This window comes from Python bivittatus, unplaced genomic scaffold (genome assembly GCF_059951505.1).
Source record: "Python bivittatus isolate LINGU-HERP-01145 unplaced genomic scaffold, Pbiv_v1 ctg000580_np1212, whole genome shotgun sequence".
NCBI lineage: Eukaryota > Metazoa > Chordata > Lepidosauria > Squamata > Pythonidae > Python > Python bivittatus.
This window is the reverse complement of record NW_028277087.1, coordinates 25,734,480-25,752,887: the sequence shown is the minus strand read 5'-3', so window position 1 is coordinate 25,752,887 and position 18,408 is coordinate 25,734,480. Positions and strand designations below refer to the sequence as shown.

The following is an 18,408-nucleotide window of genomic DNA, read 5'->3' as shown; positions in this document are numbered from 1 at the left end:
GAGTACCACATTTTGAGATTATTAAATATTTAATCTGCCTTGAAGCTTATGGATATGGATGGGTCTAAAGTGTGTGGTCTGCAGATGGCATTTGTATGCAGTGCTGACTCCTGAAGCAGGAATGAGGCAGCTAAGGACAATCCTTAAGGACAACAGTGTAAAGCAACCTAGAATTTTGCTCCCATTTGTACACCAGTCACATACATGATTAGTGTGTTCTGGTTAAGCTAAAGAATGGACAGATGTACTTTTTAAAGAGATTGTAATCAGGTTAACTTAGCAAAGGGCTGGATTTCCTTGCCATTTTAGGAAGTGCATCTGGCACAGTGACACTAAGACTAAGAGAATCAGCGTTGGGATTTCACTTTGCTCGCATTGAATCATGGGCATCTATTCTGTATGGTGCACCTTCTATTCTGGAGGTTGACAGTTATACTGGCCTGTGTGAATAGCAAGGGACCGGGTGTATTCAGGGGAATTTTGGCACTACAAAATTTGATAAAGGGACCTTTTTCTGTTTGGCACAGCTCTTGCGTTCTTCTTATTGATAGGAAAACACTCCTGGGTTTTTCCTCCAAAATGTTGATTTATGCGTGCAGTTGCTTTGCAATTGGAAAAAAGCATCCTCAGCTCAGCTGTATCGAGGTATATAGTAGAGAGGTGCTTTAGGAACTGAAGCACCTATATTGGAATTTTTTTGCTGAATGTTATTATTCCAAGCTGCGAGGAATACATTTTGTTCTCCCCTTTGCTCTCCACCAAAGCAAAGGAAGCCGTTGTATTCCAGATCATACTTTAGCTCCAGCCAGCCCAGTTGCTATCAATCTTAAAGAAACTGCACAGTTCAGGAGGTACTTTTCATATTGCCTGATTTTGCTGGTGGTTGTTTTGAAAAGGAAGTGCCGGGGACTGCAACTGAAGTCTTCTGCATGTAAAGCACGTCCTCTGTGTGCAAAGCTGGTGCCTGCAAAGCAGTCTTGCAGCATGGAGGCCTAACCTGCAGCGTAGGAGCTACATGAAGCCTATCAAGGAGATCTGGTGTCTCCTCCCAAGTGTATTAACAAGCCACCACCTCTGTGTCTAGGAAGGTCATAAGTGTATTTGTAAGACAGAACATTTCTTTTCTTTTGAGTTTTGTTTTGATTGATAAATACTTTATTATAATCACAGACCCGCACAAAAACAAAAAGAAAATGATGTGTTTTCTTTGTTCACCTTTCTCTTAATTTATTTTAAACTAGGGTTCCACTGAGATATGAGGGGATAGGGATCACTGTAACTATAGTGTAGTGTTAACAGAGATATAATTACATTAATTAAAATAATTATTCATGTTTGTTTTAATTTTCACCATCCAGAACTTTCAGAACCATTTTTATACGGGCCTACTCTTTCTGCAGAATAGCCCTTGACAGATTCAAAAGCTGGTGCAGCCCTCAGCCCAGTGAATATTGCACACTCCTGCCCTACAGTGAACTATAACCTCAAATAGTTGCATGTCCTCTCCTGTCCCAATAGTTGAGGGTGACATATAACATGTTCCACAAGGTCACTAAATCATTGTTGGCTGAGAAATTATACTTCTCTGCTCAAGCCAAAATCCCTCTTCATTAACCAATCTCTAGCTCATTGTTTCTCAACTTTGGGAACTTTAAGACATGTGGACATGGCTGGCTGGGGAATTCTGGGAGTTGAAGTCTGCATGTCTTAGAGTTGCAGAGGTTGAGAAATACTGCTCTAGCTTGTTGGGGATGAGGATGGGAGGGGCAGAGCAGGGCAGCAAATGCTTTTCCTGGATATGTTGTCTATATGTCTTTATGTCTTTGTTTTTGCTCCAGATTTGCTGTCCTCCAGATGTATGGGACTTAAACAAGGAGATAGAAGGTGACACAAAGCTGGGTGGGGGGGAGGGATTGCTAACACCTGACAGGCTTAAGGTTCAAAAGGATCTGGATAGACTTGAAAATTAGGCCCCACCAACAAATGCTGTTCAGTAGTAAGAAATGTAAGGATTTGCATTTAGGTGGAACAAACCAGATACAAAAGTACAAGATAGATGGTTCCTGGCTTGGCAGTAGCTCTTGGGTGAAGGACCTGGAAGTCATGGTAGATCACAGATTAAGCACACTGATCAAAGATTAAGTGTGGTGTGAGAGCCAAAAGAGCTACTGCAATCTTGGGCTGCATCAGCAGAGGTATAATGTTGAGATCAGAGAAAATGATAGTTCTACTCTAGACTGCACCGGTCAGACCACACCTGGAATATTGTGTCCAGTTCTAGTTGCCGCAATTCAAAAAGAATGCTGAGGAACTGGAAAGAGTGCATAGAAGAGCACAGGGGTGAGGGTCATAGTCTAAATCTTATGGCGATTGTTAAAAGAACTGGATAAATTTAGCCTAAAGAAGAGAAGGCTAAGGAGAGACCTGATAGCAGTTTTCCAATACTTGAGGGGTTGTCTCAGGGAAGAGGGTGTGGATTTTTTTCTCCATAGTGCTCAAGGATAGGACAAGAACCAGTGGGTGGAAATTTTACACAGAGATCCAATTCAAAATAAGGAGCCATTTCCTGACCCTGAGAACTACTAAGCAGTGAATCAGCCTGCCTCCTAGAGTTGTGGGGACTCTGTCACTGGAAGTTTTCAAAGGTAGTACAAGTCATTTGTTGGGATGGCCTGAGAATTCCTGCCCTGGGCAGAGGGTTGGACTAGAAAACCTTCAGAATCCCATCCAAACCTATGATTCTAAATATTTAAGGTCATTTTTTTAACACATTGGAGATTGGAGAGGCTGAATTGATTTGACGGATTATAAAGCCCTCTTATGAGATAATAATGGCAGAAGTGAGCTTTGAATTAGGGGCTTATTATTTCACAGAAGGTCCTTCCTTTGTCTTCCTTCCTTCCGCTTCCTTTTCTTATATGCTGAAAGTTACTTAGCTAAAGAGCAGGAGCCTTAGTTTAGAGATAAGGAACATTTTGAGTCTGAGGCCTTTGACTGTTTGAATATGTACCAACATACCCATGAAGACCCACTTCTGGATATTCATACCAACGTAATCTCCACACCCAGAGATGTACCTCTATTTCTGGCACTGGTGCTATGGTGATTAAAATCCTCTTCCAATGAAGAGGGAAGGAACTGCCACTCAGATACTGTTGTTCAGCAATGTTAAGGTCCTTTTGCTTTGAGGAAGGGAGGAGCCTGCAGGCTTGTTCTCTCCTCACATTGAAAGGGAAGGAAATCAGTAGCTCATTTCTGCCATCCGCAGAGGGGCATGGTGGATTCCAAGTTCCCATTACTACGAAGGAGGGGATAGTCTTGCGGTTTCTTTTTCTATCCAGTGAATGGCAACATTGGGGAGAGGATGCAAAATGAAATGAGTTTATGTTGGGGGCTGATGGATGCAACTGGGGCCATTGGGGCTGTATTGGCTACCTACAATTTTGCAGGGTTCTGTACAGGTAATCCTCACTTAGCGACTGCCTCAAACAGCGACCATTTGCAGTTATGACAGTCATGAAAAAGTAACTTTGCAGTCAGTCCTCACATTTATGACCTTCACAGATCTGTAAAGGAAAGGAAAGCTGAAGTAAGATGATAAGCACAGTTGCAGCTTTACTTAGCAACCACTTTGCTTAAAGACCAAGTTGCCAGTCCCAGTTGTCACTACACAAGGTCTACCTGTGTGTGAAACATGTAAATGTGCCATTTATATTGTATTTGTTTTGGAGATGCAAAATTGTCCTCTTTCAAGGGAGGATCTGCAGCTCTGATTTGAATAAGGAACTCTGAATCAAGTGAGTCCTGCAGAGACCAGAATGGTCAAAGAGTGTTTACTTTTTCAATGCTCATATCTCATCTTTTCAATGCTCATGGTATCTGATCTGTGCATAAATAAATTTGAGTCTGAAGCTATTTTAACTGTGGAAAGAGGACAATATGAAGTTAATTGGTGGTGCACAACAGCCCATCTGGCATTATATAGCACTCCTGCTAAGTTTCATTACATCAGATGTTGTTCAGAGAATACTGATTTGTAAAATTTGGCACACACACTTCAGGTATTTTGTTCTCATAACAACTGGCACATTAGCAAAAATAATTCCAGAGCCTGGAGACTGAGCTATTTGAAGATGTCTCTTGAGTTCTGTACATTGCAATTATGGGTAGGGATAGTATGCACAGTGTTTTTCAAACTTGGCAACTTGAAGATGTGTGGACTGGAGAATTCTGGGAGTTGAAGTCCACACATCTTCAAGTTGCCAAGTTTGAAAAACACTGGTATAACATGAAGGTCATCTATAACATTTACCTGACTTTCAGGCTTTTCCCCATAAATCAGGAGATTCCCTGCCTTTTGATTCTTGACTTCTATTTTGTATGTGGTAAGCTTCTAGTCCCCTTCATGGATCACTGCCTTGTCGTGGCGAAGGGGCTTGCATAACTCAGTGAAGCCATGAGCTATACCGTGCAGGGCCACCCAAGACGGACAGGTCATGACAGAGAGTTCTGACAAAATGTGGTCCACTGGAGAAGGAAATGGCAACCCACTCCAGTATCCTTGCCAAGAAAACCCCATGGACAATGTCAAAAGGCTAAAAGATGTGACGCCGGAAGATGAGCCCCTCAGGTCGGAAGGTGTCCAATATGCTACTGGGGAAGAGCGGAGGGCATTTCCAAGTAGCTCCAGAAAGAGTGAAGCGGCTGGGCCAAAGCCGAAAGGACGTTCAGCTGTGGATGTATCTGGAAGCGAAAAGAAGGTCCGATGCTGTAAAGAACAATATTGTATAGGTACCTGGAATGTAAGATCTATGAACCAAGGCAAGCTGGATGTGGTCAAACATGAGATGACAAGATTGAACGTCGATATCTTGGGAATCAGCGAACTGAAATGGACGGGAATGGGTGAATTTAATTCGGGTGACCATTATATCTACTACTGTGGGCAAGAAACCCTTAGAAGAAATGGAGTTGCACTCATAGTGAATAAGAGAGTGGGAAAGGCAGTAATGGGGTACAACCTCAAAAACGACAGAATGATCTCAGTGCGTATCCAAGGCAAACCATTCAATATCACAGTCATCCAAGTCTATGCCCCAACCACTGATGCTGAAGAAGCTGAAGTTGACCGCTTCTATGAAGACCTACAACACCTTCTAGAACTAGCACCAAAAGATGTCCTTTTCATCATAGGGGATTGGAATGCTAAAGTAGGAAGTCAAGGAGTAATCGGAATAACAGGCAAATTTGGCCTTGGAGTACAAAATGAAGCAGGGCAAAGGCTAATAGAGTTCTGTCAAGAGAACAAGCTAGTCATAGCAAACACTCTTTTCCAACAACACAAGAGACGACTCTACACATGGACGTCACCAGATGGTCAATACCGAAACCAGATTGATTATATACTTTGCAGCCAAAGATGGAGAAGCTCTATACAGACAGCAAAAACAAGACCAGGAGCTGACTGTGGCTCAGATCATGAGCTTCTTACTGCAAAATTTAGGCTTAAATTGAAGAATGTAGGGAAAACCACTAGACCACTCAGGTATGACTTAGATCATATTCCTTGTGAGTACACAGTGAAGGTGATGAATAGATTTAGAGGATTAGATTTGGTAGACAGAGTGCCTGAAGAACTATGGACGGAGGTCCGTAACATTGTACAGGAGGCAGCAACTAAAACCATCCCAAAGAAAAAGAAATGTAAGAAAGCAAAATGGCTGTCTGATGAGGCTTTACAAATAGCTGTGGAAAGAAGGAATGCGAGAAAGCAAGGGTGAAAGGGAAAGATATAAGCAACTGAATGCAGATTTCCAGAGAATAGCAAGGAGAGATAAGAAGGCCTTCTTAAATGAACAATGCAAAGAAATTGAGGAAAACAATAGAATGGGGAAGACTAGAGATCTCTACAAGAAAATTGGAGATATGAAAGGAACGTTTAGTGCAAAGATGGGCATGATAAAGGACAAAAAAGGCAGGGACCTAACAGAAGCAGAAGAGATTAAGAAGAGGTGGCAAGAATACACAGAAGAACTATACAAGAAAGATCTTAATGTCCCTGATGTCCACGCTGGTGTGATCACTGACCTTGAGCCAGACATCCTAGAGAGTGAAGTCAAGTGGGCCTTAGGAAGCATTGCTAACAACAAAGCTAGTGGAGATGACAGTATTCCAGCTGAGTTATTTAAAATACTAAAAGATGATGGTGTTAAAGTGCTGCACTCAATATGCCAGCAAGTTTGGAAAACGCAACAGTGGCCACGGGATTGGAAAAGGTCAGTTTACGTTCCAATTCCAAAGAAGGGCAACGCCAAAGAATGCTCAAACTATCGCACAATTGCACTCATTTCACATGCTAGCAAGGTTATGCTCAAAATCCTACAAGCTAGGCTTCAGCAATACATGAACCGAGAACTACCGGATGTACAAGCTGGGTTTCGAAGAGGCAGAGGAACTAGAGATCAAATCGCCAACATTCGCTGGATCATGGAGAAAGCACGAGAGTTCCAGAAAAATATCTACTTCTGCTTCATTGACTATGCAAAAGCCTTTGATTGTGTGGATCACAACAAACTGTGGCAAATTCTTAAAGAGATGGGAATACCAGACCACCTTACCTATCTCCTGAGAAATCTGTATGCGGGCCAAGAAGCAACAGTTAGAACCGGTCATGGAACAACCGATTGGTTCAAAATAGGGAAAAGGTGTACGACAAGGCTGTATACTGTCACCCTGCTTATTTAACCTATATGCAGAGTACATCATGAGAAATGCCAGGCTGGAAGAATCACAAGCCGGAATTAAGATTGCAGGAGAATCATCAACAACCTCAGATATACGGACGATACCACCCTAATGGCAGAAAGTGAAGAAGAACTAAAGAGCCTCTTGATGAGGGTGAAAGAGGAGAGTGCAAAAGCTGGCTTGAAACTCAACATTAAAAAAACTAAGATCATGGCATCTGGACCCATCAATTCCTGGCAAATAGAAGGGGTAGAAATGGAAGCAGTAACAGACTTCATTTATTTGGGCTCCAAGATCACCGCAGACGGAGACTGCAGCCATGAAATTAAAAGACGCTTGCTCCTTGGGAGGAAAGCTATGGCAAGCCTAGATAGCATATTAAAAAGCAGAGACGTCACCTTGCCGACAAAGATCCGCATAGTCAAAGCTATGGTTTTTCCAGTAGTAATGTATGGCTGTGAGAGCTGGACCATAAAGAAGGCCGAGCGCCGAAGAATTGATGCCTTTGAACTGTGGTGCTGGAGAAGACTCTTGAGAGTCCCCTGGACTGCTAGGAGGTCAAACCAGTCAATCTTAAAGGAAATCAACCCTGATTGCTCATTGGAAGGATTGATAATGAAGCTCAAGCTCAGATATTTTGGTCACCTAATGCGAAGAGAGATCTCTTTGGAGAAGACCCTGATGCTGGGAAAGATTGAAGGCAAAAGGAGAAGAGGACGGCAGAGGATGAGATGGTTAGATAGCATCACTGAAGCAATGAGCATGAAATTGAGCAAACTCAGGGAGGCAGTGAAGAACAGGAAGGCCTGGCGCAATATGGTTCATGGGGTCACGAAGAGTCGGACACGACTTAACGACTGAACAACAACAAGCTTCTAGTCCTCGTGAATGTAAAAGATCTGAATGGATCATGCAAGTTAATGGAAAATCACATTTTTTACAAGGCTTACAGAAATGGAGCTTGCCTGATGGCCACCCACTTATGATGCTAAATCGTTGGGAAGAATCAGAAAAGGGAAAGATTTTCATGCCCACAGATTCATCTAAGACTGAGAGGCCATCCTTGTAGTGGTTCTGTTTCAACATACAGCACCCACTGTAAGAACTTATCTTAGCTTGACTTGCTTTTATTTTACAGGGTTGTTATTAGGCATGTCACACATAGAAAACAGGGGGAGCTTTGACTTTACTGTCATGGTCACCATCTTGATTTTTTTGACCACACTCTGTGGATAACTCTGGTTGTTACTGCTCCAAGCCTTGCAATGTCAAGAATAAGTAGTTGTGCTTGATGTTCTTTCTTTGAAATTCCTTCTCTGTGCTTTTGCATCCCATTTGATACTACTTTCAAACTCCAGTCACGTGTACCCATATTGTATTAACTGTCTGTCTGTTGGTCATATTGTCTATCACTGTAATCAAAGAATGACTCCCAGGAATATTGTGCCCTAAGATTCAATATGATCGTTTTGCTCCACTTCTCTTTATCCTATGAATCTGTACACTTAGCATGCCAAAAGAGGTTTTAATAGTGCTCTGATAAACTGGAATGCTCATTCATAGTCTATAATTACAGTGACCATAGGTCCTTTATTATAAAGGACAGTCCTTTATTTCAGAAAGCTGTCCTTTAGATTTATTTAATTAAATTATTTATTTTCTCGGTTTCGCTCTTGAATTTTCCTTTGTAAAGGAAAGTTATAAACATACACAATTATTTTTTTATCCTTATGAACCTCTTTCAGATTTTCCCCTTTTTCAGGTTTGTCTGTTATTTCTTCCAAGAAAATATGTATCTATAACGTGGCATGACAGGCAGCAGTTAAGGCAGAGAGGGCACCTCAGCAAGTGGAGCCAAAATGCTTGTAGAGCCAGCAACAAGAGAGGTCTCCAACATGGCTGGTTGGATTTACCTCAGGATGGTTTTGTGGGGTTTTTGTTTTGTTTTGTTCTTTTGGTGAAGTTTCTGAAAAGGTTTTAAGAATTGGCAAGTCCATTACCTTTCAGCAAATGTGTTCATTAATTGGTATTCATTAGATCACTGTTTCTCAACCTTGGCAGTGTTAAGCAGGCTGGGGAATTCTGGGAGTTGAAGTCCGCACATCTTAACATTGCCAAAATTGAAAAACATTGGATTAGATGTTGCCTTTGTCTCTCTTGCTGAAAATGGAATTTGACTTGGCAAGATGTGCCAGATTTGGCCAAACCATCTGCCCTCAGAGAGGAGGGTTGTTCAAGTGAACCCCCCACACACACACATGTTGAGGGATAGAGCAGCAACATGCTGGTTAATTGTATGCTCACTCACATTGCATTGTTGGCTGTACCTTTTTCCTTCTCAAACATGAGAGAACTTAAGTCTGAACAGCCCCATTGTCCAGAATCTCCAAAAGATGGTAGGAAGAAACCAAAAATGTTCATACAGTGGGGCAAAAAAGTATTTAGTCAGCCACCAATTGTGCAAGTTCTCCCACTTAAAAAGATGAGAGAGGCCTATAATTTTCATCATAGGTATACCTCAACTATGAGAGACAAAATGGGGGGGGGGAAAAACCAGAAAATCACATTGTCTGATTTTTAAAGAATTTATTTGCAAGTCATGGGGGAAAATAAGTATTTGGTCAATATCAAAAGTTCATCTCAATACTTTGTTATATATCCTTTGTTGGCAATGACAGAGGTCAAACGTTTTCTGTAAGTCTTCACAAGGTTTTCACACTCTATTGCTGGTATTTTGGCCCATTCCTCCATGCAGATCTCCTCTAGAGCAGTGATGTTTTGGGGCTGTCACTGGGCAACACAGACTTTCAACTCCCTTCAAAGGTTTTCCATGGGGTTGAGATCTGGAGACTGGCCAGGCCACTCCAGGACCTTGAAATGCTTCTTATGAAGCCACTCCTTCGTTGCCCGGGCGGTGTGTTTGGGATCATTGTCATGCTGAAAGACCCAGCCACATTTCTTCTTCAATGCCCTTGCTGATGGAAGGAGGTGTTCACTCCAAATCTCACGATACATGGCCCCATTCATTCTTTCCTTTACACGGATCAGTCGTCCTGGTCCCTTTGCAGAAAAACAGCCCCAAAGCATGATGTTTCCACCCCCATGCTTCACAGTAGGTATGGTGTTCTTTGGATGCAACTCAGCATTCTCTCTCCTCCAAACACGACGAGTTGAGTTTAGACCAAAACGTTCTACTTTGGTTTCATCTGACCATATGACATTCTCCCAATCCTCTTCTGGATCATCCAAATGCTCTCTAGCAAACTTCAGACGGGCCCGGACATGTACTGGCTTAAGCAGGGGGACACGTCTGGCACCGCAGGATTTGAGTCCCTGGTGGCGTAGTGTGTTACTGATGGTAGCCTTTGTTACTTTGGTCCCAGCTCTCTGCAGGTCATTCACTAGGTCCCCCCGTGTGGTTCTGGGATTTTTGCTCACCGTTCTTGTGATCATTTTGACCCCACAGGGTGAGATCTTGTGTGGAGCCCCAGATCAAGGGAGATTATCAGTGGTCTTGTATGTCTTCCATTTTCTAATTATTGCTCCCACAGTTGATTTCTTCACACCAAGCTGCTTGCCTATTGCAGATGCAGTCTTCCCAGCCTGGTACAGGTCTACAATTTTGTTTCTGGTGTCCTTCAACAGCTCTTTGGTCTTGGCCATAGTGGAGTTTGGAGTGTGACTGTTTGAGGTTGTGGACAGGTGTCTTTTATACTGATAACAAGGTCAAACAGGTGCCATTACTACAGGTAATGAGTGGAGGACAGAGGAGCCTCTTAAAGAAGTAGTTACAGGTCTGTGAGAGCCAGACATCTTGCTTGTTTGTAGGTGACCAAATACTTATTTTCCACCATGATTTGCAAATAAATTCTTTAAAAATCAGACAATGTGATTTTCTGGATTTTTTTCCTCATTTTGTCTCTCATAGTTGAGGTATACCTATGATGAAAATTACAGGCCTCTCTCATCTTTTTAAGTGGGAGAACCTGCACAATTGGTGGCTGACTAAATACTTTTTTGCCCCACTGTATTCCTCCTTTGCTGTAGATATTTAAGCAGCTTTAGAACCTGTATGTTCAGGAGCAGCATATCTGTGAAATCCTGATGCGGGGGACAAATAAAAGGGCTGTTGTATTGCATCCATGAATAGTTTTGGGGCTTCCTAGAAGTTTGTGTTGGAAAAAATAGCTGGTTCTTTCTTAGGTTCTAAGCTACAGTAACTTCTCCCCCTCCCACTTCATCATGTATTTTCAAGGCAGTTTTTTAATGATAATTTAGCAGATTGCTTCCTGCCACCACAGGGGGTTGTCCTGTTGGCAAGAACCCCAAGTGCCTGGCAATAAAATAAAATAAAATCAACCAGAAAGTACCATCAGATTCCGGATTTGGCATAAACAGGGGGGGTGATTAATCTCAAGAGCCAGGCAACCAGCCAGTTTTACTGGGGGTTATAGAAAGGAAACAAGAACAGTATCTTCTCCTGTGGCTCAACAGCAGATCTTAAAAGGCAGCTGATTAAAAATGTAGAAGACTGCAGTGTGGAAAAATTAGATGGGTAAACCAAGCAGCTGCCCTTGTGGCTTTCTGTCCCTACTGTTGTTTCTGGGGATGAATGCAAAGAGATCCAGAGCAAGGGCAAAGATAACTCAGTGGGGGTGGGAGAATCATTACACTCAATGGGATGCACAGCTCCCTAGTAGTACAATTGTGCCTTCTGGCAAGAGACTCAACAGAGCGTGTTGTTCTCATGAGCTCTTGGTGTAGTGTCTTTATGTGCAAAACAGTTGAAGAGTAGGATCTATGGTAAAATGCAGAGGACTTGTGGACACACTGAGTCAGCCAAAGTGCTGGAGGCAAGAGATCGTGTTTTAGGTATGACATGGTGCTTTGAGATGTTGCAAAGAGTTGCTGGATAAGAAGGTTTGGAGAAGGTTTGGAGAAGTTGCCAAGTTTGAAAAACACTGGGGTAGTCAATACGGTATTCTAAAATACATGGTATATCAGAGGTGAGGTACATTCTCACAGTGCTGCATATCTTGTTTTGTTTGTTACTGAGTATAGAATGTATAATCCAGTGCACCAAAGCTTTCCTTCCAAATCTTTGTTTGCTTTTGCAGGAATTTTATCCCTTTTTAGATTTCTTTGGGCATTGCCAACATGGATAATCAAGCATGTTTTTATTTCTGTAAGAGTTAGAAAATGTTGATGCTGTATTTGCCATCTCTAAGATCAAGATTTGGGGGTCATCCTTTTGTGTATAAAAGGGATGAAAGAGAAAAATGGAGAAAAGTTTGGCAGAAAGGTTAGTAAGGTTTTATGAGCAGCTGATTGTGGAGAGGAGGAAGTTTAGAAGGTGGTGGGGACCCAGCCTTTTGCCAGCTGGATTCTTCCCAGTTCTGTGGATTGCAGCTTGCATCAGCTCTAGCCAGTGGCTAATAATTCAGGATGAAGGGAATTCAGAACATGGGGAGGGCATCAGTTGGAGAAAGATATGAGATCTCCTGACCATTGGAAGGCTTTCCTACTTTTGTGGGGTGGGGGTAGTCTTTGCTCAGCTACTGAGGGAACTTTATTTGCCACATAAGAACCTGAATCTTGGAGGAAGAGAGAGAATGTTTTGAGGATTTTTTTTAACCAAACAACCAATTCCGTATCTGACTATTCTGTTATTGGGTAATCATTACATCCCCTATCAGGATGCAAGTAGAGGTTAATTATTTGTGGATTATTTTTGGTTTGGGCATAATTATGAATTCCTAAGTGAACACCTTCCATACGTTGTAGGACTGAATCTTTGTGATTATGTGGTTACCTGCCTAATTCAATATCTGGCTGCAGACTTTCCTTTTATACCCTATTCATCTGGCACTGTGTAACAAATTGTTGTTGCAATCGAAAGGCTGGTTAGCTTGCTCTTTAGCAAAATGTGGCCTCTCACTAATCAGATGAGCCAAACAACTTCTAGAATCACTTCTCTTTCCATCCTAGCAAATTAACTAAGTGATTACCACTTTCTGCCAACTTGCATCCATGCAGTTCTGCCTTTAGCTCTCTCAATAGCTGCCTGTTTTTGTTTTAATTTATGTATTTGGTTTTTGTCTTCCCAGGAACTGGAAGTGGTTCTCTCTCTCATGCCATCATCAGGACAATTGCCCCAACAGGGCATCTGTATACAGTGGAGTTCCATCAACAGAGAGCTGAAAAAGCCATAGAGGAGTTTGAAGAACACAGAGTGGGGCATTTGGTGACTGTCAAGACCCAGGATGTCTGCAAAAATGGCTTTGGCGTCACCAACGTTGCAGATGCGGTGTTTCTGGACATTCCATCCCCATGGGAAGCTATAGGCCATGCCAAATTAGCATTAAAACATGAAGGTATGTGTCTTTTTCAAAACTGCTTGGTTGGTAGTTTACTCCAAGCTGTTGTCTTCCAGATGTGTTGGATTACAACTTCTATCATGCAAGTAAGCATGACTGTCTTGTTGGATAGCTGTGATGGGAATTGTATTCCAGTATCTTTGGAGGACAGTAGGCTGGGGAAAGATAGTCTAGGTAGGGTATCACTATGATTTGACACACTTTTTGCAAGATTTGGACTTTGCGTAATTTCATAATTTCCAAAATAGATACAGTCTTACCTTCAGTCAGAGGATACTCTTCCTAATCCCACCTCCAACAGCTCCCAGTTGACTGAAATTTCTGTTGACAAAATGGGGAAGGGAGAATGATTTTTCTCAGGTCACATATTACTTTGGAAAAGAAAACTGGGCCTCTGTACTCTGTGCCATTTTAAGCACATATGAGCATAAATGCTTGTTTGAGTATGTAAGTGAAGAAGTATGTGCATGCTCCCTAATGTGAAAGGCAGCTTATATACTTACATTCTTATACAGCTTATATACTGTACCAACCAATTTCTAGAGCCATCTGAGGTGTGCATTTCTTTGTATAGGTCAGATAAATCTATCTTAGCACTAACTTACACCTTTCTTGCAGACAGTAATTTGTTTATTACAATGGCGAGGAAGCATTTTTTCAAGCTGCAAATAACACCTGAATCCAGCATATGAAAGATCAAAGGATGACTTACGTTTTTGGCTCTTTTTTCTGATCTTAAATGTTTTCCGAGAAGATAAATGTACTGTTAATCCTTATAAAATCCAGAGTGAATTTTTCTTACCATTTTTTTTGCTAATATTTGTATATATTGGAGTAAGCCCTTTTAACATTTATATTATGATGGCCATTGATTATAAGCAGTAAAGCTTTATCAGCTGCAGCTGCCAACTTTTAATGGATCGTATGTTCCATATATTCCACAGAGCAGAAAATGTTTCCCAAGCCTGCTTTCTCTAGCATTTCTCCTGAGACAACTATGAATGCTAATCATCTGCATAGTGGTAAGGCTGCAATGCTGTGGAATAACTAAGTCTTATGAACTACAGAAGATTTGTCTGGCCAGACATGAGAAACGGTCATACCAGACACTAGCTTGTTCTGTTCGAATGACTGATACATGTGAATGAGAGATCAGTTAATTTCATAAACTGGATGCCTTACTTCAGAGACTGTTAGTTTTAATCAGTACTTTTTAATTTAAAAAACCATACTAATAAGAACTTCAGGTTTTTCAACAAGAGGCAAGAGGAGAAAAATAAATTTCTCCCACTGGTTTGTCTTTGATTACCAATTGTAGCTGGCATATGCATAATAGAAAATGCTCTTGAACTTCTGTCAAGCGTATTCTAGTTGAGCTATAAGTGTGTGGGAAGACATAGTAGCGTAATTTGCTGAATGTAAATGTTCTCTGACATTTTGTTAATAGGGTTTGTATGTGTGACTTACACACACACACACACACACACCAGTCCCTTTCTGCTGATAATTCTGAGATTGAATGGCACTTTTGTTTCTATTTCTTATGAACTTTTAGTTTTAGTCCGGATCAGCATACATTTTATACACTTGACATGAGCTCCTCATGGATAGTTATCTCTCCATGATAATAACCTAAACATGATAATAACCTAAAGTCATGGATGATCTACAAGTGTGAATGGATCACTAGAGATACGATCATGAGTTGGAACCAAAGAACTGTAAGCAGAAGGAAACATACAGCTCCTTGCACTAATCTGCAAAGTTTGCATAGTTACTTTAAAATATAAATTCTATAGTAATTTGTGTTTATCTTTGCAGAATAGGTTGTGTAAAGTGAACAATAAGTTGTACAAAAGATTTTGCAACTTCATTTTCTTTAGCGCAATTATCAAATAGCTGTCTTGTGGAATAGAAGTCATTCTTCACGTGAAGAATGGCAGAACACTTCCTTTCTATGATTGTTCCCACATTTAGCTACCTTAAATACAAGACAAACCAACTGATGGTTCATGGCAAATGGAGACTGAGGATTTACTGTTATCTTCTATCCAGTTCTCCTGATTCAAACCATATTTATGTAACCAGTATGTCAGGGATAACAGACTTTTGGGTAGTACTGTAATCTTATACTTACCTGGGTATAAATCCCACTGTGCGGGATTACACTGCTAATATAGTTTAAATCCTGTATTGTTTCATAGCAAATGTCTTGGAATGCCTCCATTAGTTCCTTTTTTTTCCCTAGGAACTGCCTGGTTTCCTGGACTCTGCTTAAATTGTGTTGATCTTTTATTTGGAATAATTTGAGCAGAGAGTAATGTAGCAAGATTCTGGAGCTATAGAAGGACACGCCCATCATCCTATGAGTGCTAGAACATTGGATCTGTTAAAGCTCATCCATGTTTTAGTTTCAAGCAAAATGCCTATGTTATTAGTTAAGTTTGCATAAAATGTCTATTGCTTGTTAATTAATTAATTTCTCAGACCCAGCTGAATTGAATCACTGGGTTGTTTTGGGCATGATGAAGATGTTTAAGAGTACAACTTCCACTTTTACTGGATTTGTGATTTGGACATAATGTTCTTGTTTCCTCCACAACATTGCATGTCTGACACTCTGGATAGAATAGACACAGTCTCACACCTTCTCCTCCTGTTTAACTTGCTGGGCAGGAGCCATTTCTGTAAATTATACCTCCAGTATTTCAGAATGGTGGCTATCTTACCAGTTAAGAAGAATTCTGTTGGATCAGATCAAGACTCTATCCAATCCACAGTTCTCTTTCACAATGATCAACAGATATTGATAAGAAACTTTTATGTTTACCAATTGTTTTTGGAAGACAGGGAAGAAGCTTAATTTTATTAAAACAATAAGGTGTTGGAGTGAGGCTTATGAACTTAACTAAGAGCCACTTCCCCAAAATACTATCAAGGATCATTAAGCAGAGTGAAGCAGTTGCCTCAAGTGGCTTGGAGTAGCAGTGGCAAGAAATTGGAAGGCAAAAGTACATGCCATACAGTTTGTCTTGTAACCCTTAAATTGGACTTCTGCATTCTGATGAAGTAGAGGACATTGATTCATTGCCAGTGTTGAAGTAAATCCAGCCAGATTTTGTAATGGAGGTGTGGGGGGGGGGTGTCTTGTTCTTTGCCTCAAGCAGCAAAATTGTAGGAAGGGTTATGTCTACCTCTTCCGTATAATTCAAGCACTATTGCAAGAACACATATGTTAATAGTGGTATTGTAGAGGGGAGGGCTCTTTTCCTTTCAATCCACCTCCCAATGGAGAGTGCCAATTATATGGGAGAGACTCTAGCCTTATGAACACAGGTCATGTAAATGTCCATGGGATCACATCATTGAGATTGCTAGGAGTGTGTCTTAAGTGGATTCTGTTGGTGGCTGGAGATGTAATCCAATTCCCATTGCACCTTGGGCAAATAATTAATTTATACAGGCTGGATCATCAAAATAACCCTCCCATATCCTTCTGTTTCATGCTAATGGCCATAAGACTTAACTGGTTTCTTAGATGAGCAAATTGTACTGTGTTGAAGTATTATAGGCTGAATAATTCAGCAGATCTTGCTGATCATTTCCAAAGTTAGATGCTTTCTGTTAGTTCTCAGTGGGAAAAATACTAGTGAGTATTTTGTACTTACTTTGCAGTGTTATTAGGGCCAAACTAGATGAGAAGAAGCCATTCATGACATTAGCAGTAGTGTGGATGGGTTTTAAAAATTAAATACCAAGTCATGCTCTCATCTATCCACCCCTAACCTAGAGAGGAACAAGCTGGAGAATGCTGCTCTAAGCTAAATGTTAGCCATGATCTAGTGTGCCATCCTATTTGATGGAGGATGTTAATTTTTATTTTACATGTTCCACAAATCCTTAACAAGGAGGTAAAGAAAAAGAGTGCATTTTCCTCCACTGCTATGACTCAGTCATGATCTCTGAATAACTTTGCTCATTATTTTAATAGGCTGAGGGTTAATGATCTGTTAAGTTTACATCTTTTGCTGCTATTCCTGTCTTCAGAATGCTTTGACCTCCCTCCCAACCTATTATATTGCAAAATGCTGGAAAAATTAAAAATAATGTTTGATGTGCCTTTTTGCAGGTCCTTATTTTCTGCCAACAGTGCTCTTCATTTTTGGAATTCTGGAGGATCCCAAAGATGCTGCACTGCAGATTTTGCTTCCTTGCTGAACTTGCACAGGCTCTCTCTATCCTTCATCCTTTTTTTAGCATCTGCTGATAAATATTTTTCACTGTAATCGTTACAGTACCCAGTGCTTGACTTTGATTTCAACTCAACATTAGAAAAACTTCTGTAGGCCATCAATGTAGTGGAAGCTCAACTATATGTAGAAGATATTTGACTGAATTGTCATGGAGATTTCTTGCTGTAAGGACCACCTATATGTTTCATCAATTACAACCCTAGATTCATTTCAGTTTCCGATTCATTTATGTTTCCAACAAATGAATGGGATGTTAAATTGAAGTGCATGATCATTGATGATCCCAAGAGAGATCAAGGGCCTTTTTGTTCCAGAAAAACAATAGTGAACTTTGTTGTATCTAGTGGGTGGAGCTTAGAGTTCTATTCTGAATTTGCATTAAGTGCAGGATTACTCTAAATAATCGTGTGTGTGTGTGTGAATGCATGCATGCATCTGGGGTTATACCATTTTAATAATAATATTTAGTAATTATTGATAAGATTTCACACTATCTCAGGAGGATTTATAAGAACTTTGTTGAGTAGACCAATATTATTACTATTTTAGAAATGTACTGTCAGTAACAGTTAATATAATAGGAAAGGATTGTTGTAGGGATTGTTGCATTCTCTTTAAGGAAACAGTTATCTGTCACTCTTTATTTTCTTGTTTATAGAGCCTGAAATTTTCTTTTTTACTGTTTAGCTAATGAACACAATAGTTTTCTATCCTAAATTTTTTCTTGAGGAACTCAGGGTGTTTTACATGGCAAAGGGTGTTTACCAGGCAAAGACTAGCAGCCCCAGGATGCATCAAGTTCCTGGAGGCTGCAGTTTGAGCTAAGCATCTGAGATGCGTTGCTCTATAGCAGTGCTTTTCAAGTTTGGCAACTTTAAGATCTGTGGCCTTCAACTCCCAGAATTCCCCAGCCAGCATGCTAGCTGGGGAATTCTGGGAGTTGAACACCACACTTCTTAACTTTGCCAAGTTTGCCAACACTGCTAAAGAGCATATCAGATGTAGCTTGCAAAGGACAATGTAATGAGAAATGT

At 40.8% G+C, this 18,408-nt stretch overlaps 1 protein-coding gene across 1 annotated transcript in view; it reads left to right on the top strand.

Moving 5' to 3' along the window:
- Positions 1–18,408, top strand: part of TRMT61A (tRNA methyltransferase 61A) — a 50,285-nt gene that overhangs the window by 14,458 nt on the left and 17,419 nt on the right. Inside the window, exon 3 of the mRNA XM_007437617.4 lies at positions 12,852–13,118. Within this exon, the coding sequence (XP_007437679.1) occupies positions 12,852–13,118 (267 nt within the window). The remainder of the gene's footprint in view (positions 1–12,851; positions 13,119–18,408) is intronic.